General features: G+C 40.7%; 5 protein-coding genes across 10 annotated transcripts; 1 reads left to right on the top strand and 4 right to left on the bottom strand.

Annotated features, from left to right (window-relative positions):
* Window positions 1–25: 25 nt before the first annotated feature.
* LOC132193019 (thioredoxin domain-containing protein 5) lies at window positions 26–844 on the bottom strand. Its single transcript, XM_059613350.1, has 4 exons — window positions 824–844; window positions 602–757; window positions 223–549; window positions 26–160 (listed from the first exon to the last, which is right to left on the bottom strand). Exons 1-4 carry the CDS (start codon window positions 842–844, stop codon window positions 26–28), a joined length of 639 nt encoding a protein of 212 aa, XP_059469333.1.
* A 4,793-nt stretch (window positions 845–5,637) lies between these two features.
* On the bottom strand, window positions 5,638–6,736 carry LOC132193795 (thioredoxin domain-containing protein 5-like). Its single transcript, XM_059614689.1, has 4 exons — window positions 6,372–6,736; window positions 6,167–6,316; window positions 6,008–6,110; window positions 5,638–5,922 (listed from the first exon to the last, which is right to left on the bottom strand). The coding sequence occupies exons 1-4, from the start codon at window positions 6,533–6,535 to the stop codon at window positions 5,764–5,766; spliced, it is 576 nt and encodes a 191-aa protein (XP_059470672.1). The 5' UTR covers window positions 6,536–6,736; the 3' UTR covers window positions 5,638–5,763.
* Window positions 6,737–7,114: 378 nt separating this feature from the next.
* Window positions 7,115–12,403, bottom strand: LOC132194606 (angiomotin-like). Of its 2 annotated transcripts, none has more exons than XM_059616000.1 (9): window positions 12,194–12,403; window positions 11,609–11,741; window positions 11,363–11,544; window positions 11,178–11,308; window positions 10,530–11,106; window positions 9,912–10,479; window positions 9,247–9,855; window positions 8,987–9,192; window positions 7,115–8,632 (listed from the first exon to the last, which is right to left on the bottom strand). In XM_059616000.1, the coding sequence occupies exons 2-9, from the start codon at window positions 11,670–11,672 to the stop codon at window positions 7,820–7,822; spliced, it is 3,150 nt and encodes a 1,049-aa protein (XP_059471983.1). In that variant the 5' UTR covers window positions 11,673–11,741; window positions 12,194–12,403; the 3' UTR covers window positions 7,115–7,819. The 2 variants fall into 2 exon arrangements, with proteins under 2 accessions (XP_059471983.1, XP_059471992.1); XM_059616009.1 differs by having other exon boundaries at window positions 8,400–8,610.
* A 216-nt stretch (window positions 12,404–12,619) lies between these two features.
* LOC132199095 (PC4 and SFRS1-interacting protein-like) lies at window positions 12,620–16,124 on the bottom strand. The gene is made up of 14 exons (XM_059623569.1): window positions 15,848–16,124; window positions 15,571–15,647; window positions 15,143–15,309; window positions 14,977–15,092; window positions 14,577–14,921; window positions 14,400–14,519; window positions 14,172–14,347; window positions 13,941–14,115; window positions 13,833–13,886; window positions 13,714–13,779; window positions 13,485–13,614; window positions 13,281–13,429; window positions 13,160–13,219; window positions 12,620–13,030 (listed from the first exon to the last, which is right to left on the bottom strand). The coding sequence occupies exons 1-14, from the start codon at window positions 15,917–15,919 to the stop codon at window positions 13,016–13,018; spliced, it is 1,722 nt and encodes a 573-aa protein (XP_059479552.1). The 5' UTR covers window positions 15,920–16,124; the 3' UTR covers window positions 12,620–13,015.
* Window positions 16,125–16,240: 116 nt separating this feature from the next.
* Window positions 16,241–21,539, top strand: LOC132199078 (polycomb protein Sfmbt-like). Of its 5 annotated transcripts, none has more exons than XM_059623547.1 (16): window positions 16,241–16,477; window positions 16,661–16,848; window positions 17,311–17,539; window positions 17,716–17,825; window positions 17,964–18,272; window positions 18,329–18,458; window positions 18,523–18,657; window positions 18,789–18,906; window positions 18,958–19,079; window positions 19,135–19,403; window positions 19,456–19,695; window positions 19,747–19,981; window positions 20,253–20,405; window positions 20,458–20,573; window positions 20,638–20,790; window positions 20,847–21,539. In XM_059623547.1, exons 1-16 carry the CDS (start codon window positions 16,456–16,458, stop codon window positions 21,015–21,017), a joined length of 2,700 nt encoding a protein of 899 aa, XP_059479530.1. In that variant the 5' UTR covers window positions 16,241–16,455; the 3' UTR covers window positions 21,018–21,539. The 5 variants fall into 5 exon arrangements, with proteins under 5 accessions (XP_059479530.1, XP_059479521.1, XP_059479513.1 ...); XM_059623538.1 differs by having other exon boundaries at window positions 20,250–20,405; XM_059623530.1 differs by having other exon boundaries at window positions 19,747–20,044.
* Window positions 21,540–21,748: the final 209 nt, after the last annotated feature.

Raw genomic sequence — 21,748 nt, 5'->3', positions numbered from 1 at the left:
AAATGAAAACAGACAATTCAAATTTTTAAAGTTCGTCTTTGTCCTTTGCTTCAGAGTGTTTTAAGACAAATTGATAGAGATCATCTAGAGACCTGGAGCCATTATACTCCGTAATTTTCTCTCCGTCTCTGTAGATGAACACAGTTGGAAATCCATTGACCTGAAATAACAAATATGACAAATATATATTAAAATGCTTCAATCTGATAAAGACAATAATACCTCTTGTGCACTGCAGAGCTCCTTGTTTTCTTCCAATGTGCAATCAACCTTTGCGATTTGCACGCTAGGATTCTCCTTGAATTTTTGAGCCAAGTCCTCCCAGGTAGTAGCCATTCGCTTGCAATGTCCACACCACGGGGCATAGAATTTGACAAAGGTCACGCCTGTATCAATACTGGAATCAAAGCTGCTGCCAGTCAAGCTGAGGACTGGAGATGATTCACTGACTACAGGCGCCGCTGTCTGGCCTTTGTTATCAGACGAGGATTTTCTCAAGACATAATCCTTCAAATCATTCAAGGACCTTGCACCTTGGTACTTCTCAATCTACCTCAAAATTATTTAATTACTGTATTTTTTTTTTTAATTTAAATATCACCTTTTTTCCGTCCTCAATCCAAAGCATGGTAGGGTAGCCTTTCACCTCGAATTCGTTGCAAACACCCTTGTGAAGTGTGCAGTCGATTTTGCCTACTGACACTCCGAGGGATTCATCTAAGCTCTGGGCAAGCTCCTCCCATGTTGGTGCCAAGTTCTGTAAATTACAGGAGCCAATAAGCCAATATTTCATATCAATATGTGTTTTCAATACAAACCTGACAATGTCCACACCAAGGTGCATAGAATTTGACGAAATGCTTTCCAGACTTCACGTGATCATTGAAAGTGTCTTGGGTGAGGTCTACTAACTTGTTTTGTCTAGTTCCAACCTTTGATTCATCTATGGGGTTTAGCAGCAGAGAAACACCAGAAATCCGTTTTTCTTCATATATTCAAACTGGAAAAACAAATACAATCAGTATTTATGCAAATTTAAAATTAAAATTTGAAATTCTTGAAAATTCTTTCTGCACATTAGACTTTTTCTAATTTAAAAATACACATATAAATCTTTAAGCAACTCTGACATATTATACACCAAATTAAAGAGAAATTAATGAAGATTGATTAAATCATAGCATGAATAAGCTTACCCCTAATTAAAGGGTTGAAAACAGGGGCGAAGAACGCACAAATTGAGAGGTGCGCGGTTGCTCTTGGCAACAAACGGAGAGAATAACAAGGGCAGTTGGCAAGGTGTGCCAACTGAACAATTTTGCACACAAGGGCGCCACAGGAGCCCCCCGCAGGACGACCGGAGGTCACGGTTTGGGCGGAATGATGAACTTCACTCGACGGCCGTATCGAGTTGTCACTGGAGGAGGAGGAGTGTTCTTTGCTTGCACTGCCGGTGCCGGTGGAGGCTCAATCGGCTTCGGAGGCGCCGGGCAGACAACAATTGGTGGAGCACTTGGCTCAGGTTGATCATCTTTCAGGACATAGGCAGGTTTGAGGCGGTCCTTGGAGACGACCATCGGCTTGCCACGCACCAAAATCTTGAAAGTTTTCTCAGCTCGTTCCAAGACTTGGTGCGGGCCGGTGTAGGGGCGCTGAAGTGATCCTCGGACCAGGTCGGTGCGCAGGAAAACGCTTTGCGTGGTGTCCAAGTCCTTGAAGACAAAGTACTTCGGAGTTGAGTGCCAGGAGGGCGCGACTGGTCGAAGGGAATCGAAACGTTCTCGAAGTTGACGAACCAGCTCAGGGGCGCCGAGGGTGGTTTCTGCTGATCCTGAGAGAAATTCACCTGGCAGTCGGAGAGTTTCGCCGTAAACCATCTCCGCCGGTGTGCAGCCAAGGTCCTCGTTGTAAATGGAGCGCAGGCCAAACAGAACTGTCGGAAGGCTGTCCGGCCAGCTTTCATCTTCGTGGCATTCGATGGCAGCCTTTATGGTGCGATGAAATCTCTCAACCATTCCATTGCACTGAGGATGGTAGGCTGTTGTCCTGGACAGTCTGATGCCAAAGAGTTGAGCAAATTTCTGAAACAGGTCGCTTGTGAATTGACGTCCTTGATCAGTAATCACAGTTTCTGGGCAGCCAAACCGACAAACCCAGTTGTTGTAAAGCGTTCTGCAGACAGTTTCAGCATGGATGTCCGAAATGGGAAACGCTTCGCACCAGCGAGTGAAACGATCAACCACGGTGAGACAGTACTTGTTGTCTCCGGAGAGAGGAAGTGGGCCAACCAGGTCGATGTTCAGCACGGCAAACCTTGCAGAAGGGAGAGGGTGGCGCTCCAGGGGTGTTTTGACATGGCGTGAGATTTTACTCGACTGGCAGGGGATGCAGTTCTTGGACCAGTAGGTGATGTCCTTTGCAGCGCCTGGCCAAATGAACCGGTTGCAGATGAGTTTAGCTGAGGCGCGACCACCAGGATGGCTCAGAGAGTGGAGCCGGTCAAAAACTTGTCTTCTGAAACTTGGTGTGAGGAAGGGTCGAGGTTTTCCTGTGGAAGTGTCACAATAAATTTTCATATCTGAACCAGGAATGTCAACCTTTTCCAGTTGGAGAGCAGTTCCATTTTTCATCAGATTTTTCAGCTCAGGGTCGTCTTCCTGCTCCCTGGCCAGGTCCTCGAAGTGGACAGGGGGTGCAGAAATTTGGTTGACCCTGGAGAGAGTGTCGGCCACGACGTTCAACATGCCAGAAATATGCTGGATATCGGTGCTGAACTGAAAAATGAAGTCCAGGTGGCGAGTCTGTCTCGGAGAGGCAGTGGTGCTGTTCTTGTTTGGTGAAAAAATCAGCGGCTTGTGGTCAGTGAAGATGGTGAAAGGGCGCGCCTCCAGCATGTACCTGAAGTACTTGACAGTCTCGTAGATTGCAAGAAGTTCTCGGTCGTAAGGGCTGTATTTTTGTTGAGCTGGGGAGAGGCGCCGGGAGAAGAAACCAAGAGGTTGCCACTCGTTGTCCACTTTCTGCTGCAGGGCGCCGCCCATGGCAAAGTCCGAGGCGTCGGTGACGATGGCGAGTGGGCAGCCCTGTTGTGGGTGAGCCAGGAGAGTGCAGTTTGCCAGGGTGGATTTGCAGAGGTCGAAGGAAGTCTCTGCTTCAGCTGTCCAAATCAGGGGTGCCTTCTTGGTTTTTCCTGAAACCAGGAGAATTTTACTCAGTTCTCGTTGGTCTTTGGCTGCAGAGGGAAGGAATCTGTGGTAATAATTCAGCATTCCCAGGAAGCGGCGAAGTTCCTGAACAGTGACTGGCTTTGGGAAGTTGTTGATAGCTTCAACTCGTTCTGGCAGCGGTTTGATTCCAGCTGAGGTGATCCTGTAACCCAAAAAGTCAACCTCAGGGACGCCGAAAACGCACTTCTGAGGATTCAGCAAGACGCCGTACTGGCTGAGGCGCTCAAAGAGGATTCGTAGGTGCTCGGCGTGCTCCTCTGGATTCCTAGAAGCAATCAGCAAGTCGTCAAGATACGGGAAAACAAAGGGCAGATCTCGTGTAATCTCGTCCATAAAACGCTGAAATGTCTGTCCAGCGTTGCTCAGGCCAAAGGTCATGAAAGGAAATTCAAATAAGCCAAAAGGAGTGATGATGGCAGTTTTGGCAATGTCGTCGGCGTAGACAGGAATTTGGTTGTAGGCACGAACAAGGTCGATTTTTGAGAAAATTGTGCAGCCAGAAAGGTTCTGTGTGAAGTCATGAATGTGTCTGATTGGGTACCGGTCTGGCTCAGTGCGAGAGTTCAGTTTCACGTAATCACCACAGGGACGCCAGGTGCCATCTTTCTTGGGTACCATGTGCAAAGGTGAGGCCCAAGGACTTTTGGAAGGGCGACAGGTGCCGTCCTCCAGCATCTCGTTGAAAATTTTCTTAGCAGCTTCAAGACGTTCAGGGTCCAGTCGACGCGCTCTGGCGTGCTCAGGAGGTCCTGGAGTGGTGAAAATGTGGTGCTCAACTGCATGCTTGACCTCTCTGCGAACACCTGCGGGCTTGACCAAGTCGGGGAAGTTCCGCAGAATGTCGTGGTAGATGCTTTCGCCAGTGATGGTGAGAACACTGGAAATTTCTGAGGTAGTAGAAAATCCAGGTGCAGAAACATGCGTCAAGCTGTCCAGCAATTTCTTCCTCTTGACATCAACAGCAAGGTCGAAAAAGCTGAGAAAATCTGTGCCAATGATGGGCTTGTCGACGTCAGCCACGATGAATTTCCAGGTAAAGTTTCGTCGCAGTCCAAGGTTGAGGGTGAGTGAAACTGTGCCATAGGTGCTGATAGGGGTGCCATTTGCCGCAGTCAGTGTGTAGCCATTCTTGGGTTGGGACATCTTAACTTGGGTTTTTGGGAACACGCAAACGTCCGAGCCTGTATCAATCAAAAATTTATGTTTAGAATTTTTATCTTGAATGAAAATGCGGCGTTGTGGCGCTGAGCGAGCATCGGCCGCGTCTACTGCCCGCTCTTCTTGTTTTCCGGCTTGTTGGTGGCCTTGCTGCAGCCATCGAGGCATTTTCGAGCCTTGGCGCCGAAGGTGCGGTGGTAGAGACAGACACCATCAACCAGAGGGTCTCCTCGAGAGCGACTTCTCTGTTGTCTGCTCTTGGACTTGCTGCGATTTGTAGAGCGTGACCTGTTTTGGGCAACAGCGTGAACCTCAAATTTCTCTGCAAAGAGAGCATCCAGTTTTTTCTCCAAGAATCGCATGATGTCCTCGGTCGTGTTGGTTGAAGAAACTGCGTTCACTGAAGTCTTCTGACCTGCCATGGAGAGTGCAATCTTGTCTGCAACTTCAGCAAGTTGTTCCAGACGAAGGCCAGTCAGTGTTGAAAGAAGAGGACCATATGCTGGAGGAAGTCGATCGATCCAGATGGTGCGCAAAGCATCACTCGTCATGGAATTTCCAGCAAGAGCTTCTAGGTACCTGAAGAATTGGGCTGGAGTCTTGTCCCCAATCTCGGCTTGAGTGAGCAGCTGGCGCAGCTTTTGCTCATTTGTTGGAGCAAGTCGCTTGATGACAGCATCTTTGAGGTAATCGTACTGTCCAGTGGCGGGACGAGCTCGAATGATATCACGAAGTTCTGCATGCACCTCGTAGGACAGGTTGCTGATGACATGGGAGTACTTAGTTTCCTGGCTAGTGATTTTGGCAAGGTGGAACTGGGCATCTGCAATCTCAAACCAAGACTCTGGATCATTTTTCCAAAAAGAGGGAATTCGAACCGATACGTGATTGACAAAATGCGACTGCTGCACTTGGCCTGTCATTTGGTCAGAAATGATCTGCTGTTGCTGCTGTTGCTGCTCTTGCGGCTGCTGCGGCTGCTCTTGCGGCTGCTGGCGATGTGACTGGAGCGGCTGCTGCTGTTGTGGAGGAAACAGGAGCAGATTCCTCTGCGGAGAACCGAGATTCTGGTTGTCTTCGTTGCCGGTCTCCATTCCGTGTTCGAATGTCGGGTAGTCACCAGTTATGGGGTTTAGCAGCAGAGAAACACCAGAAATCCGTTTTTCTTCATATATTCAAACTGGAAAAACAAATACAATCAGTATTTATGCAAATTTAAAATTAAAATTTGAAATTCTTGAAAATTCTTTCTGCACATTAGACTTTTTCTAATTTAAAAATACACATATAAATCTTTAAGCAACTCTGACATATTATACACCAAATTAAAGAGAAATTAATGAAGATTGATTAAATCATAGCATGAATAAGCTTACCCCTAATTAAAGGGTTGAAAACAGGGGCGAAGAACGCACAAATTGAGAGGTGCGCGGTTGCTCTTGGCAACAAACGGAGAGAATAACAAGGGCAGTTGGCAAGGTGTGCCAACTGAACAATTTTGCACACAAGGGCGCCACACATCATTATCATCATCATCCTGTTTACAAAAAAAATTAATTTTTATCTTTTAAAATTTTATGACAATAATTGTCATTAAGATTAAGCAATTAAAAATTATTTACTTTTTTCCCCAGTTGCTCAAAGATAAATGACTTCAGGGTACTGCTATCACGTGATCCTCTAAATTTCACTCCATCGCTTTCACCTGCTTTGAAGAACTTCAATCTGCAAATTTGAAAATGTGTAAAATATCATTAACCAATTTTTGTTATAAAGTATACGTTGGGTAGCCTGTGACGTCATTTTCTGAACAGAGAGCAGTTTCTACTGTGCAGTCGACTTGGGCGATGACAACCTCAGCATCGTCGCCAACGCCAAATTTCTTGGCAAGATTATTCCACGTAGGTCCGAGTCGTTTGCAATGTTCACACCTGCAAAATGGCCAAAATCAAAATAGCACTTTGAAAGTTTTTTTTTCGAACGAACCATGGAGCATAAAACATGACAAAGTGATTTTTCTTGGCGACCTCTTCTTTGAAAGCGTCCGTGGTGTACGAGACACTTTCTGCTGTGTCCTCGTGCGCTGCTACGAACGAAGCAGTCAGAGAGAGAATTATTGATGGTGCCAAACATAGCCTTTTAAAAAGCATTTTGACGACTCTGAAATACTATCCACAGCTTGTTGTTGTGGCCAAATTACTACTGATCGCAAAATAATATCGCCTGCGACTTTATATTATGCTTCACTCTTCAATCGTGCCGTCCCTGCCTCGAAGAAAAAACAAAAATTGCTTGCAGCTGCAAAGCTTTTTGCTTGCTGCAAAGATGTTTTTGTTTTTGCCGGCAGGTTACGTGTATAAAAAAACGCACGCAGCGCCACGGTATGTAGCTGAACCGAGCTGAACAGTGCCGCGCGCGATAAGTGCAAAAAGTTTATATTTTTATCGCGAATTATTTCGCATTGCTTTAATTTATTATCTCATTCACCACGATTTTTCTTTTGAAAATGTTATCCTCGTAATTCTATCAAAATTTAGAATATTTAATAACAAATAAGGGCCTTCAAAATTGTTTTTGTCAATCAAATTATTAGAAATTTATTTATTTAATACTGTAAATATTTTTATCTTCATAGGTATCAGATAGGTATTATAAAAAAAAATATTCTAAGTATTTATTTTTAATGTGCATTAGGGTACTTCAATTGTTCTGAAGAAAACACAAAGGAATGAAATCGTCAAGTGTTTATTAATAAAGAGTATTAATACTTATATCAACTGAACTAAAATAATGACCTAAAGGAACAGGATTTAATTGATTACACAAAAGTGTATGATGCAGTAAACAGGCACGCACAGACTGACACCGAGTTTGAACATGATCAAATCAAATGTGCAGTATTAAATATTATGCTAAATAAGGTTTTATTAAAAATTGAAGAATATCTCAATAATAATTACGCCAATAGGCATGCTTTTTGGGTTTTTAGATTTGACACAGCATGTAAGGCATTTGATTTTACCAAGTTCCACCACTTTTTTATATCAAACGTTTAAAGGCACTGACGAGCAGCTGTATTGCTTATAACATTTTAGAGTAGTTGTTGCTTCATCAAGGATTATTTCAAGCTCTATTAAAAAAAAAAAAGATAGCATCTTGAATCTTGAAACAAAATTTAGATAAAGAGTTAGACTTGATACAAACATTATTTTCGCAGTAATGTAAATGATATTGGGGGATATTCACATGCCAAGCAAGCAGCAGCAGAACCTATAAGCTAACTTAGCACGTGAATATCCCACATTTGATTTTTTGTTAAAATATTAAATTTGCTCTACGAGAAGTTATTCACTCTGATTGAACTCTATTAATAAAAATAAAAATGTTAAATCAGCAAAAAAGGTTTAGACTTAATTGGTCCAGCTTTGAAAAAATTACAACTGGATGCGATATTTCATTCCCGAATTCAACTTTTCTCTTGACGAGTTGAATGATGACTTGGATTTGCTTGACTGCTGGAAGAGACGAAGCTTAGATGCTACATTGTTGCTGGGAAGTGTTGAATTCAGGCTCTCCTTGCTGGTCGCTTCTTCCAATCGGTTGTAACCTCCCTTGCGATTCATCTTTGTTGGGGTTGACGGAGGAGACTCGAGAGGTCTTGATTTAGGCCTTGGTATGGCAGAGGGCAGACACAAACGACTCGAGTTCATGTCGTCCGAACTAGCCTGGGAACCTGCAGAACTCCTTCTTTGCTTTTGGGACGCCCTTCCCTGTTTCTCAAGCAGCATTATTTCGTGGTTGCACTTTGATGTTTCGTGAAGTGACGAAGATTTGTGATGACGATCCTCCATACACGGAGGAGGCGGTGTCGGGGGCAGTGAAGCTGGGTTGTAACGGAAGTAGCTGTCCTTGCTGGAAGACGATGGTGGAGTCGGCGGTAGACTGCTCTTGTTAGAATATCGTTGCATGAAATAGAGCTCATTGTCGTTCAAAGGAGGAGTCGGAGGCAGCGAACCAGTAGGATTGGGACTGTAGCGAGAATGGAATTGCTTGCCAGAGGGAGAGGCCGACTTGTAGCGGTTGTACACGCCAGACGAAGAATCCTTGTCACTGTCGAGTGTTTTGTAGTCATCTCTGGGGTTCAAGGGAGGACGACGCTTCAAACCCACCAGTAGTGGTTGGGATAGTCCTTCTTTTCTTGCTGCAATGCCCCTATTATAGAGCCCTGAAAAACAGCATAGGACTCTCTGTGTTGAAGAATTTTCACCGGTTTTTTGAGTGCAGATGTGATGTGTGCGTTACGCCAGGCACGAGACGAAGTGGAGAAGAAAAGAATAAGAGAAAACAATTGTTTTAGAAACAGTTGAAATTTTTCATGAATTTTAGTTCCAATCCACACGTAAGCTGTTATATTATGTGGTTTCCACAATAGTAAGAAAAAAAATTCTAGAAATAAAGTAATATATGGTATGGAAGAAACACAATTCAAGGATGTTAAGGTATTGGCATGTTAGGCACATCACACTGCACTCAAAGAACACAAAAAAAAATATCATGCTTATAGTGAAACTAACACATTTTTAGTGACTTTATTTGCTCACCCCGCTCAGAAGTTGCGAGTCAAGTCCTTGTAACTGCTCGTCCAAACTTCTGGTGTCTTCGTTGTAGCTGCGGCTTAGGGAAGAACTTGCTGTTGCATTTTTGGTTGGGTTTGAAATCATGGGCGAACTGGACGAGGTGGTAGACGGAGGACCAGAGGATGTACCGTAATCTGCTACGACAGATGACGATCTTTGGAAACCTAGACCTGTTTGAAATTAAAGATGAATAGGGGAAAATGATTTTAACTCTACAATATTACTAGAGCTTCTTATGTTGCAAAGTCCTCTGGGGAGAGAGCTGAGAGTAGTTGTGGAGCTTGTCACTGCTGCTCCTAGATCACTTGTTAATGGGCTACTTTTCCCAGCTAATGAGGAAAGCATGATGCTGCTCATTGGGGATGGGCTTGGTTGTCGGTGAAAACTACTGCTGCTGCTGTGATGAAGATGTGGTGAAGCTCTAGACAACACAGACCCACTGCTGGCAATCGAGTGGTGCTGTTGCTGCAGAACTTTGATCATCGCCTCTTTTTCTGCCAGCTTTGACTCCAATTCACGCGATCGTCCTTCAACATTGGCAAGACGCCGCTGGGCTGCATGTAGTTCGTCCAGTTGCCTGATTTTGTCCGTTCTCGCTTCAGCCATGAGCCTCTCGGATTCTTGGCTTGTCTTCTCCAAAGCAGCAATCTTTGCGTCTTTTGGTATGCTCGCAGCATCTATGACTACCTGCCGCATAGCATTTTCTTCCAAATACCACTGCTGCCATCGAGTGACTTCATTTTCCAGAGCCACAAGCCGTTCGTCTCTCTCCCGTATTTTTAGCAACAATTCCTGAACTTCCAGACTTTGGCCATTTGGATCAATTTTTTTATCTGATGTAAATTTTTATTAAAATAATGGAATAAGAAACAAAAATATTTGTACTGACCGCTACTCAACATTCCTCCTTGTGCAGTGGCGTTATTGGCTCTTCTAGAAAGACGGAGATCATTCATTTCACCCTCAAGTTTGTCCCTTGCCAGTTGTAAAGAGCTCAGATTTTGTTGGAGCTGGACAACCCTTTCTTCATAAAGCTGCCTCTTTCGACACTCCTCTTCCAAACGCATCACATTTGCCTGCGCATTGGTGAGAGCAGTGTCGAGAATATCTATGTGAGTCCGCTGCTCCTGTAGGGTGGCTCTTTGGGCTGCCAATTCAATATCTTGTCGTTCTCGGCACCCGGTAAGTTCTTTGTTTTGCGCCATCAGTTGAGCCAACATGGTGTCCCTTTTGCCAATTTCACGCTTCAATATGAGAATTTCTTCTGTCGAATTTGACGCTGTGCCTCCAGAAAGTGGCGACTCCATTTGAGCTAGCAGTAGCTCATATTGCTGCCGAAGCATGCGGTTGTCCTCCTGCAAACGTTGTCGGGCTGCTCGCTCAAGTTTTTCCCTTCGCTCAGAAGACTGCATGAGCTCTTGGTGAGATCTGTGAATATTTGTTACCTCTTCTTCCAGCTAAAAAATATTAAAAATTTAATACAAGGCTAAATAAAATTGAAGTCTACCTTTTGACTTTTGGCAACTTTTTTGTAACACATCTCAAGCTCGGTCTTAAGCGAACTATTTTCTTTCACGAGCAACTGAATCATCTCCGATGCTGGCCAATCGACTTCTGTTTTAAGAGTACCTGACTTGTTCTTAACGTTCTGCCTGTGCATGGAATTGCTGGTTCTTTCTTGTACAACTTTGGCAACCTCAATTTGAGTAAGATCAGGTTGAGATCTGCTCAATGCTAATTTTCCTTGGACGTCGATGGGAGCCGAGGCATAAATTGGGGTTGAATATCGATGCCCAGTTATTCGAGAGTGAGTCTCTGCAGAAAGGTCCAGAAGAAGGAGCCTTCGTGGAGGATTTGTTTCATAGTCCTCCTTCATATCGGGTGCGACGACCTTCATTTCTTTGGCTAAATGTTTCAGGATGTGAGATTGACTCAAGTAATCGTCTGGAATCTCATTTATTTCTCGAGTTTGCCCTTGAGTGGTGCTTGCCAAAGTGGGAGATGAAGAGGCAGATGATGATGGGAAACTTGCTTTGGAGTGACTTGATGTGGCAGAAATGTAGCTGTCTCTCAAACTAGAGAGCCTGCAATTTGTAAACATATTCAAGTTAAAAATATATCTTAATACTTTTTCTTATTTAAGTCCGCAGTATACCTTGAAGGAGACAGTGATGCCCATGGGTCAAGTCCATCTTCGCCAGTTGCATGAATAATTAGAGTATTGTAACTGGAGGCATTGTCCAAGCTAAGCTGCCGACCTGAATGATGGGTCAACCCATCGGTAGGCTACGAAAGGTAAAAATAGAAACCATTTTTTTATACAATTTAAATATATAATACCTCTTGTTTTTCTTGGCCCTGGGGTTCCTGTCTAGCTGTATGCTTGATAACATATCGTTCTTCTTGGCTCAAATTCTCTGTCGAAGTGGACACATCAGTCTCCGAGCCACTGAGACTGGTCGTTGCGTTTTTTTTATTTGTCGTTGATTTTTTCGATAAACTTGAGGCACTTGTGGCACTATCTGAATATAACATTTCATACTTAGTTAAATTTTTTAGCACAGAATATAATATTTGACCACTTACCATTATGCAGTTTAGTGGCTACTCCATAAGATGGCATATAATTATTTGATGGTTGGGAATTCATGACGATAGCTTAATGAAGACATTCGCGTATTTTCTCCCTTGATTTTATTAATTCCATTTAAAGGAATTTCTGAAAAATTAAAAAAAAAAATTAATATTGTTCAAATATATACCTTCAAAAAAATTTGGTTTTGTGGCTTTTGTGCCGGATAATTTTTATTTTATTTTATTATTTTTCATAAATGTTTAATTTTTATTAAAATTACAGTCTATCAGGAAATGAAGTTTGAATTTTCCAGGGAATAGCACCATAATATCAAGGTCTAAGGAATTTTCATTTCGTGATTTCAGTGCTGAGATATCAGATCTTAATTTGACTCTTAAGTAAACAAACGACAAAAATTCACAAATTTTCCCAGGAAAATTATTTAAATTTGCAACCAACAGTATTGAATTAAGTGTATAGTAAAAAAATTAAAAGAATAATGCCCAGGGGATTTTGTAAGGGCTGAGAAAGAGTGAAAACATGCAGCGAACACAATTTGCAAATGTGAACTACGATCATTTTGAAAACATACGTACATAATCAGGGCATTTTTGCTTCATCTAATCGTCAATATCGAAATGCTGCATGCCGTAGTCGAAGCGTTTAAAGCTGTGCCTCTAATTTAATTCCCCATTTTGCACCAAGGTCCGTGTATAAACATGGTCGAGATCGGGACAACTTGGGACGGATTTGACGAAGTATGGAGGAATTTATGTTTGATGTGTGCGTAATGGAGAGACACTGTTGCCAAGCGTATAGGAAAGGAATGATTCCCCCACCATCACACTGCCATCCTACATTTACATTTCTTTAAATTAATTGATCAAAGTAGTTAATTTGTTCAAGCATTTATTTGTTAAATAATCCAATAAGCATTCAAGATGATTTTTTTTACTTCAAAGATGCACCAATGATATTTTTTAATAAACGGAAACACGATTTTTTTTATATCTAATGATTTTTATTATGTTTTGCCATATCTTTAATCTACAAAATAACACAATATGCATAATTTTTTTCCAACGAGCAAGGTTCGCGCATCAGAACAATTGAAAATTTTTTCGATTGTTGTTTGAGCCCTCTGATTGGGTGCAAGTAAAATTGCACCCAATCAGAGCGCTCGGCAACAATCGAAATTTTCTAATGCGCGAACCTTGCCAACGAGGTTCACAATTTTCAGTTAAAATTGACCTAAACTCAAGATTTATAATGTACTTCTACAATAATAATTTATTTTGCAAAATATTACATTGAATATTAATCTTTTTGCATTGAAGGACAGTTAATGCAATTAAATTTTGCTACCTTGCTGATATTATAATTCATCCACAAATTCAGAACCTTGAGGATTTTTCAACCTACTCTTTTTGTATCTGAAAAGATTAAAAAAAAAATTAATAATTTGAAGTCATTATTTTGAGGATGAGTGGTGCAGGTTGGTCGGGCATCACAATTTTATAAAATATATGGTTCTAGGCAGGTTCTAGGAAATAATAACTTGCCTCTTTTTCTTCCTGGTCCACGTCTTCAGCAGACATGTCCTCATCTCGACTTTCACTCTCCTTTGGATTTATAAAAAAATAGGTTCTAAAAACTACTGAAGTAAAAGTCTGCAAAATTTACCTGATCACCATTATTGCTTTTCTCTTTCTCTTCAGTTTTTTCACTTTTAGAAGAGCTTTCCTCCTTCTTGCAGTCACTTCCGTCGTCACCTTTCTTGACATCCTCTTTACCAACATTATCTCTATCCTTTTGTGAGTTGGAAGATGGAGCTTTAAAATTATGAAATTGTGGAACTGATTAACACAAAATAAAATAAATACTTACAGCAGGGATCTGTGAGCAATGCAGCAAATCTGGTAGGCGTAAGGTGTTTCGTCTTCTCTTTTAGCTCACTGATCTGTTTGAGAAATTTTGCACTCACATCTGTGGCATCCTTGGACCCCAAAAGAACTATCTGAAATTGTTTGAAATTATTTATCTTATTTAAATTTCTTAAACTATTTTATTTGTAAACTTTAGAAAAATTTCAATGTAATGTATAGCTAGAATGTACCTTGAAATGTTCAAATATTTGTGAAGCCTTCTGCCTAATTTCTCCAGCTTTTTTTGAGAACTCTTCCTGTAGAAAATGGAATGTTTTAAAAGAAAAAAATTCCCATCTTTGTTCCTTACCTTCTGATCCTCCGTCTGTGTCCATTGTTTAGAATTCCCCACATATTTACGAAGCTGGGAGCAAAAAGTTATTAGCGCACAACAGTACAAAAAAAAAATAAGGTTCACCTTTTTAATTGTAAAGACAATGTCTGGGTGCTTTTTCAGCATAATGGGTGACACCTTCAGGCTTTTTAGCTCATCAAGCACTTGCAGAACAGGTTTAGTTTCTGCTTTATCAAGGTTCAGATTTGCCTTGATGATCGTGTCAATTTGTAGCAGCCTGACCTCAACCTTAAGATGGCTAGAAAAGAAAATTTATAAGTTCCTTTCTGCAAAAAGATTGGTTATATAATTTACATTAGCTTGAATTTCCTTCTCTCTGCTTTCTTAAACTTCAAGTTTTCTTCCTTCTCCTTGTGTTTTGCTAGGATTTCCTTGTTAAGCACATCTTTCACCTTTTCTGGAGTATTATCACTCTCCAGAAGTTTTTGAGCCTGCTGCTGTGTGACGGACACTTTGACTTTCTTGTTCTCCTATTGAACAATATTAAAAATACACCATCAAAACCACAAAAGATAAACATACCTGTGGGATCTTCTTAGAAGGAGGAGTGGGTGCTACAATTGGAGACACCGTAGCAGTTGGAGGAATGAAGTCATCAGAATCCTTAGCTCGACCTACTCCTTTCGACAAGCTTTTCAGTGGCTAAAAATGAAACATACATTGTAATGATTTATGTCATTAGATTTCTCTCTATATTACAGCTGGGCTCTTTTCAGCAGGCTTCTTAGCTTCTGCACTGGAAAGTCGTACAGCTCGCTTAGCGACTCTTTCTGGCTCAATCGGAGCAACTGTAGCAATTCGCTTTGCCTCCTCAGACGGCGCCTTTACAACTTTTCGAGGGAGTTCCTCCGAGATACTCTTCCTCTCAGACTTTTCTTCTTCATGTCCATCATCTTCGTCCAAAAATCTTTTAGGTTTGATCTTCCTCCCGCTGCGACTGACCCTCTCGGGTTCACCACCTTGCAACGAGGGTGACACTTTTAAAGCACCAGCCGTTTCAGGAGTCTCACTCTTCTTGGCTTTCTTTTTGGCAGGATGATCGTCCTGATCAATCACAGAAATGTTAATAATTTGACATAAAAAATATTATGTTATTTACTTCTCTAGTTTCAACAGAATCTCTCTTTTTCAGAAGGGACTGCTTCTTCGCAGGCTTTGCTTCGGCAGATTTTGGCAATGCAATAGTCAGTGCATGCATATCGTCATCATCATCATCTTTGATGGAAATTTTAATCTCAAACTGGGCTGTAATTTAAATATTTTACCTCTTTGAAAGTCACTGGATGTTTCCAGAAGCCTTTGAGGACCATCTGTGCTAGGGTTGCTTTCAATCTCTTCAAGCGCTTCCTTGAAGAACTTCCTCTTTTGAACCTTTCCGAGTTTCTCTTTGTTGGTCTCATAATCACAGACCTCTTCAACGCGACAAATAGCCCTAGAAACGTTTGTAAATCGTCAATCGATACAAACAATTAAACGTCTATAAGAGACAATTAAGTGTGATTAGTGTGATGTGAAATGTAAATCGCACAAACTGAAATATCTAAAAATGCAGGTTGTCGGCATACATTTCAAATTAATTTTGGGTTTATCAGTACCCTAAGTTTGCACTTCATTAGACTTAGGTTAATATCTCAACCCATTTGACAACAATCGAATTTAAAATACATATGTCTCTCTTATGCATCATACATACGTTTCATAGGTGCCGTAGAAGAAGACTTCGATCTTTGTGTTCTTGGCATTAGCAGAATCAGAAAACACATTTTTCACCTGAAACATGAAATATCTCGTTAAATTACAAAAAAAAAATGAACTCAAGTTACATTGCTTAAAAAACTTAGTTAACTTTCTTATTTTTAAACGTAAAAATTAAATATTTCTGTCAAATAAGGTAGTAAATAAACATAAATAAACGTTTAACTTCACCAGGGTTTTTTGTTTAAATCTTCCAAGTTATAAACATAACATACCCTTGCAGGCCATGCCGGATAGCCCCGCACTTTGGCAAACACTAGATCGCCAACTTTGAATTTGTCGGTCATTTTCACTCACTTATTTACAGGGTAATATAATTCAGAGTGATTCAATTTTGAGTTTTGCTCAAAGCGCACTGATTTCGTGATTAAGATGCGTGATAACAAAGTGGTGACGGCTAGCGACTGATCATAAATCTCCTAGTTTTGGTAGAGCATTTTGCACGACATAATTCTGTTGTCAACAGAAAACAGAAAAGAGAAAAGGGAACTGCGACCGGAAACGGAATTCTTGAGCGCTTGGAGCGGGTCGTGTTTAGTAACTCAGATCGCAGCGCCTCATTCGTTTCTAGCGCTACCTACAGGCCAAATTATGAACTAATTTTCTAAACTCTTCACTCTGCAGTCGGTTACAGGACAAAACAAAGTTTCGACGAAAGTTGGACGCAAGTTTGTGCACTTTTTGCGAACAATTTTCACTGCCCTATCCATGCCAAATCATTAACATGAGAAGCAAATCGAGATTTAATAATCGCTGTGCAGTTTTTATTTGCACCCCGTGAAGCTGCGGCAACAATCGCTTCCAAAAGCAGTGCGCTCTGAAAATGGAAATGGCGACCCCAGACGGTAATTTTTCATAGCATTAGACAGCTTAATGAACGCTGCAAGAAACGAGAGATGAATTAACACGATTTTTCAACGCCTTAAGCATTTCCGCCTCTTAAATTTCTTGAAGAATTATCTTAACCATAAATTTTAGTTATATAAATATTATAAGTTTATGAAATGAAAAATTTATTAAACTTTCAGGTTACCAAGATGTGGACATGTCCTGGATGAGGGACCATTTCTTGCAAACCTCAGAGTCTGGCAACAAAATGCTGATTGCTGCTGCTCCAGAGCAAATTCATCAGTACCCTGCAGCTCAAGTTTATACCTCTGGACTGTATGTGCCGCCGATTCCACCTAACTATGAAATGGACGATGATCAAAATATGGTAATATAAATTTAGAAAATTAACACAATTGTGCAAAATATGTTCCCTCCTTCTTGTATGGTGCTGCTTGGCAGTTTAAATTGCCTGCTATCATCTCTCAACCTCTTGAATGCACCCTTTTACTTCCTTTTAAACACAATATGTAATCATATTTTTGGTGTAAATATGTTAAATGTTTTCCTCCACCCTCATCAACATTATTTTCCAATGTGATGATAATGTTAGATGTCATTTCATTTTTATTTCATATGGGATGAAATTTTTTGTATTTAAATTTGCAGATTTGAACATGCTATCAATGTGTAGATACATAAATACATTAGGTATGGTCCAAAGCTTAGATTTCATCCTCCATTAGTCCATTATCTTAAGCCATTATGAGCTCTGTCCAAGAAACGCGGAACCATGAATTGTTGAGTAAGAAAGGTGGAGATGAAGAGGAGATTTTTGTCGCCATTCTAGGCCATCGGCGGCTACATTCCGGTAATGTTTTCTGGTGAGGAGGATTACGAAAATTACTCGGCCGAGCATCCATCCTGCAAGATGAACACCTCAACTACCTCAACTCAAACCTTTGTGCCAGCCAAGAAAATCAAACCTGTCAAGCACCCAGGCTTGAAACTCAAGACTCCTATCGCTTACCAAAAAGACTCGGATCTCAGTGTCATCCCCATTGTCAAAGAAGGAATGGGTAAGGATGAGCCAAATCACCTCCAGCATGTCCTTTCCTGCTTGCGCTCGCATGCTTTTGAAACTTTCCAGGTTCCCGGAGGTGTAATGGGTAACCTGTGTTTCAATGTCCACACAATTATGCTTTTACAATTTGAGTCGCCAGACACCAGCTCACCAAGATGCTAACTGTTTCAGCTGTCTGTGAAAAGTGTGGTGCCATTGGTGTAAAGCACGCTTTTTACACTCGAGAAAGAAGGTTCTGCAGCTTAGAGTGTGCCAGAGGCGAGCAGAAAGTTCAGCCAGAGGTAACATTTAATAGGACACTCGTCAATTTCATATAATCATTCTTACATGCAAGCTCAGCTTCGTCTATTATCTAAAAAAAAAAAAATCATCTTAAAGCATTTTCTGTTTGTTATGAGAGTTATAATTGGTGTTAATAGGAACCTGAGACAACCATGAGGGAAGAGGAAATTAGTCAAGAGGAATACGTCGACATGGAAATGTTGGCAAAGCGAATTCCAAAGGAACCCGCAGCCCCCACACCACCCCCACCACCTCCTCCGCCCTCGAAGCCCCAGCCTCTGGTTTCGAATCAAGGGAATTTGCCCCCGTTGCTGTCACACTTGCCACTGGAAGACCCACCCTTGCCAATAAAAAGGAAGGGCCCAGAATTGGCAAACACGTATGAGTGGAAAAGGCAGTTAGAAGCGCAAGATTTTGCTGCAGCACCTGTTACTTGCTTTAAGCATGTAAGAAAATTTGAACTCGTAGTTAATATGAGACATTAATTTAAAAATTTTGAAAGACGCCGTTATCTGATTTGTGGGACAACATAGTTGTTGGCATGAAGGTAGAAGTTGAAAACACTGATTGTGAAAACTTCTCCGAGGGTGTTCCAGCATCATTCTGGGTAGCTACTGTTCTCAGGATAGCAGGTACTTTAAATTTTGGAATAAAATGTTTTTCAGTTTATTAAACACAGTTTTATTTTTTGTTTAGGCTACAAAGCTCTGTTGCGTTATGAGGGATTTGGGCCAGATCCAATCAAGGATTTTTGGGTAAATCTTTGCGCAGCAACTGTACACCCAGTAGGTTGGTGTGCTGGCAGAGGGAAACCGCTAATTCCTCCAAAAAGTAAGTGTTTCTCATCTAGATAGTTTTTCACTTTAATGGTAAAATTTTAGAACTCGTTTTTGACATCTCGTTTTGTATGATTTTTTTTACATCATATTAAAAAGTAAAATTCTGACTTCTATTATTTTCAGCAATCCAGAACAAGTTCAAGGACTGGAAGCAGTTCTTAGTGAAGCGACTTACTGGTGCAAGGACACTGCCCACCAATTTCATTATCAAAATTTACGATAGCCTTAAATCTAGATTTACGTAAGATTTATTATCTTGAATTATTATTTTAATATTTTATTATCTGTACAGTTGTGGCCTTACATTAGAGGTAGTCGATGGCAGTCGTATATCCCAGGTTAAAGTTGCAACCATTTCAAAGATTGTTGGCAAACGTTTGCACATAAAATATTATGACGATGAGCATGGCTCTGGTAATATAGAATTATTTTTATCTTTATGTATTTGTATTTCACTTTTAATTTTTAGGGTTTTGGTGTCATGAAGACTCGCCTTTAATTCATCCGGTCGGGTGGGCTCTCAAAACAGGCCACAACTTGGATGCAGACCCAGAGTACATTTCTCGTTGCCAAGCAGGAGTATACTTAGACAACGATGCTGGACCTGAATTATTTGCTCAGCTGAAGCCATTCTTTCAAGACCCAGATGATGGAGATACACACATACAACCCGGCATGAAGTTGGAAGCTATCGACCCTCTAAATCTTTCTGCCATTTGTGTTGCTACAGTCATGAGAGTAAGTGTATTCCAAAGAAATTATATAACGATTCTAATGAACTTTCCTTCAGGTATTGAATGATGGCTACATCATGATCAGAATTGACAGCTACGATCCTGATACAACAGGAGCAGACTGGTTCTGCTACCACTCGACATCGCCATACATTTTCCCAGCTGGCTTTTGCGAAATGAATTCAATTCCTCTGACACCTCCGCAGGGCTATGCTGAGGACTTTGACTGGGACTTCTATTTAAAAAAGACTGGAGCTATAGCCGTGCCTTTAACTTTGTTCAACTGTGTTGACATGGTTGTGTTCAATTATTTATTTGGTCACATTGTCTAAATTTTTGCTATTTAGGAGACACCACCGCACTCTTTTATTATGGGTATGAAACTAGAGTGTGCGGACTTGATGGACCCGAGGATGATATGTGTTGGTACAATATCACGGGTTGTTGGCCGGCTGCTCAAAATTCACTTTGACGGATGGGAGGATGAATATGACCAGTGGTTGGATTGTGAAAGTCCGGACATGTATCCCGTAGGTTGGTGCGAGCTTGTCGGACACAAGCTTGAAGGACCAAGACCATCAGGTGGGCTCTGGCAGCAGCAAGCTTTGTCAGATGCTTCAGAGCACCCTTCCATCAACCCAGCGTGTGAGTTTGCAGTCCTTTCCTAAACCTATCCTATGGACTTAAACCAACCTCTCCCTTAAATGCTTTCATTTCTGCGTGTATGCGTGCACTGTCTGTTTGAGAAATTTTCATATTTGTGTTTACCTTTTTCATATTGCACGCTCATTCATTTTGACGGCTGGGAATTCACATTTTAATTGTTTCAACAACACTTTTCTCTCTTTAGCAGCTGATTTATCTTCGGTCAAGAAAATCAGTCCCAAGAGAGGAAGGGGAAGGAAACCGAAACAAAAGAAGTTAAAAATTGCTCTAATAAAGAAACCGACTCTTAAAGAGTCACCACCCAGCAAGAAGTCTAAACTAAATGAAGTTGGTGGACCCGGTATGAATGCCATTGTTCATAATTTACATTTGCAACAAACTTTTTTAAACAGCTGAGAGTCCTAAAGATGCCAGTCAATCGCCATCATATTGGGAGCCAGAAATGGCAGAAGAACCCGCTGGTCCCGATCAGTCATTACCATGCTCAGAAGACGACACGTTTCATGTGGTACATTACTTCTTGTCATTTTTTATGGTAGTAGGTCCTAATGAATAACATTTTTGTGTTACAGAGTGAATCTGGGAAATTCATTCCAAGATTAATAGATTCATCAATTAATTTGGAGACCAAGGACTTGGATCCTCTAAGTTGGGGTCCAAATGATGTTGAAACATTTTTATTTTTAAACGATTGCGAAGCATATGGAACTGCATTCAAGCATCAGGTACAAAATTTGAATGATCTGCTATAGCATAAATAATAATTCCATGGTGCTTTTAGAAAATCGATGGAAGCAGACTTCTGAAACTCAGTCAAGATGAAATTATGGGTTTGACTGGCCTGAAGGTTGGACCATCCTTGAAAATACACGAACTTATACAACAACTGAAGAAAAAAGTAAACCCTACGCAAGAAAGACATAAAGCTGCCCTCCGCAAGTTCCAGAGTTAGTGTACTACAAACTGGAAGAAACTAGTGGATCTAGTGTTTTGTCTACAATATTATTTATTGCACGGACGCATTACATGTTGGAAGACCCTGTTCCAAATAATGGAATTCAATTGTGCCTCTTTAAATTTTTAGACATGCCTAAAACTAAAATTTTAATTATTATTTTTTTCGTTTCAATCTAAGGTGACATTAAAATTTCTCACCTAATAATGACTTCCAAAGTGTGATAATTATACATTTACTACAGAAGCAAGCATCACCAAGAATGTAGTTACCCTATCATGTCCAGGCATTTTTTTATTTTTATTTTAAAACATGGCAATACTTGCAAGGTTAGTCTTATGCACATAAAGCAGGCCTATAAATTTAAACTTTTGCATTTTATATAACTATTTTGCTTGCTCAAATTTTTGAATTTATTGTGAATTTTTTGTTTTCAAATCTGCAATGTGTGTGTTCTCTTTTGTAAAATTAAAATGTCAATAATCAGTTATTTTGATATAATATTCAGTTGCTTTTCATTTGAAAAAGTAAGGTAATAAATAAAAGCAATTATTTTTCTATTTGCTATTTAATCCTGATTTAATCATCTTTCCAGTTTAATTTTGACAAGTAAACAAAAAATTATTACATGTTCAAATGATCTAATTAAAAATAATATAAATTTACCGCAGTTCTTGATAAAACAGTTATGATTAAATTTACAACAATTAAAACGAAATTTCGAAGGT

This window comes from Neocloeon triangulifer, unplaced genomic scaffold (assembly GCF_031216515.1).
Source record: "Neocloeon triangulifer isolate White Clay Creek 2 clone unplaced genomic scaffold, ASM3121651v1 ptg000001l, whole genome shotgun sequence".
NCBI classification, from domain to species: domain Eukaryota; kingdom Metazoa; phylum Arthropoda; class Insecta; order Ephemeroptera; family Baetidae; genus Neocloeon; species Neocloeon triangulifer.
This window is presented reverse-complemented; position numbering and strand designations above follow the sequence as displayed.

Excerpts from the sequence above, each read along its gene's own strand:
- LOC132193019 (XM_059613350.1), bottom strand. The coding sequence starts at position 844 with ATGCACCTTGGTGTGGACATT. Across the intron at positions 758-823 it reads TGCACCTTGGTGTGGACATT|AACTTGGCACCAACATGGGA; the intron begins GTCAGGTTTGTA and ends TGTAATTTACAG. Across the intron at positions 161-222 it reads AGCTCTGCAGTGCACAAGAG|GTCAATGGATTTCCAACTGT; the intron begins GTATTATTGTCT and ends TTGTTATTTCAG.
- LOC132193795 (XM_059614689.1), bottom strand. The coding sequence starts at position 6,535 with ATGCTTTTTAAAAGGCTATGTTTGGCACCATCAATAATTCTCTCTCTG. Across the intron at positions 6,317-6,371 it reads GTCATGTTTTATGCTCCATG|GTGTGAACATTGCAAACGAC; the intron begins GTTCGTTCGAAA and ends GCCATTTTGCAG. Across the intron at positions 5,923-6,007 it reads TTGAGCAACTGGGGAAAAAA|GATGATGATGATAATGATGT; the intron begins GTAAATAATTTT and ends TTTTGTAAACAG.
- LOC132194606 (XM_059616000.1), bottom strand. The coding sequence starts at position 11,672 with ATGAATTCCCAACCATCAAATAATTATATGCCATCTTATGGAGTAGCC. Across the intron at positions 11,309-11,362 it reads AGGGCCAAGAAAAACAAGAG|CCTACCGATGGGTTGACCCA; the intron begins GTATTATATATT and ends TACCTTTCGTAG. Across the intron at positions 9,856-9,911 it reads AGGAGGAATGTTGAGTAGCG|ATAAAAAAATTGATCCAAAT; the intron begins GTCAGTACAAAT and ends AATTTACATCAG.
- LOC132199095 (XM_059623569.1), bottom strand. The coding sequence starts at position 15,919 with ATGACCGACAAATTCAAAGTTGGCGATCTAGTGTTTGCCAAAGTGCGG. Across the intron at positions 14,922-14,976 it reads ATTCTGTTGAAACTAGAGAA|GACGATCATCCTGCCAAAAA; the intron begins GTAAATAACATA and ends GTGATTGATCAG. Across the intron at positions 13,430-13,484 it reads ATTGCTCACAGATCCCTGCT|CTCCATCTTCCAACTCACAA; the intron begins GTAAGTATTTAT and ends ATAATTTTAAAG.
- LOC132199078 (XM_059623518.1), top strand. The coding sequence starts at position 16,456 with ATGGAAATGGCGACCCCAGACG. Across the intron at positions 18,658-18,788 it reads ACCGCTAATTCCTCCAAAAA|CAATCCAGAACAAGTTCAAG; the intron begins GTAAGTGTTTCT and ends TATTATTTTCAG. Across the intron at positions 19,696-19,746 it reads TGTTCAACTGTGTTGACATG|GAGACACCACCGCACTCTTT; the intron begins GTTGTGTTCAAT and ends TTTGCTATTTAG.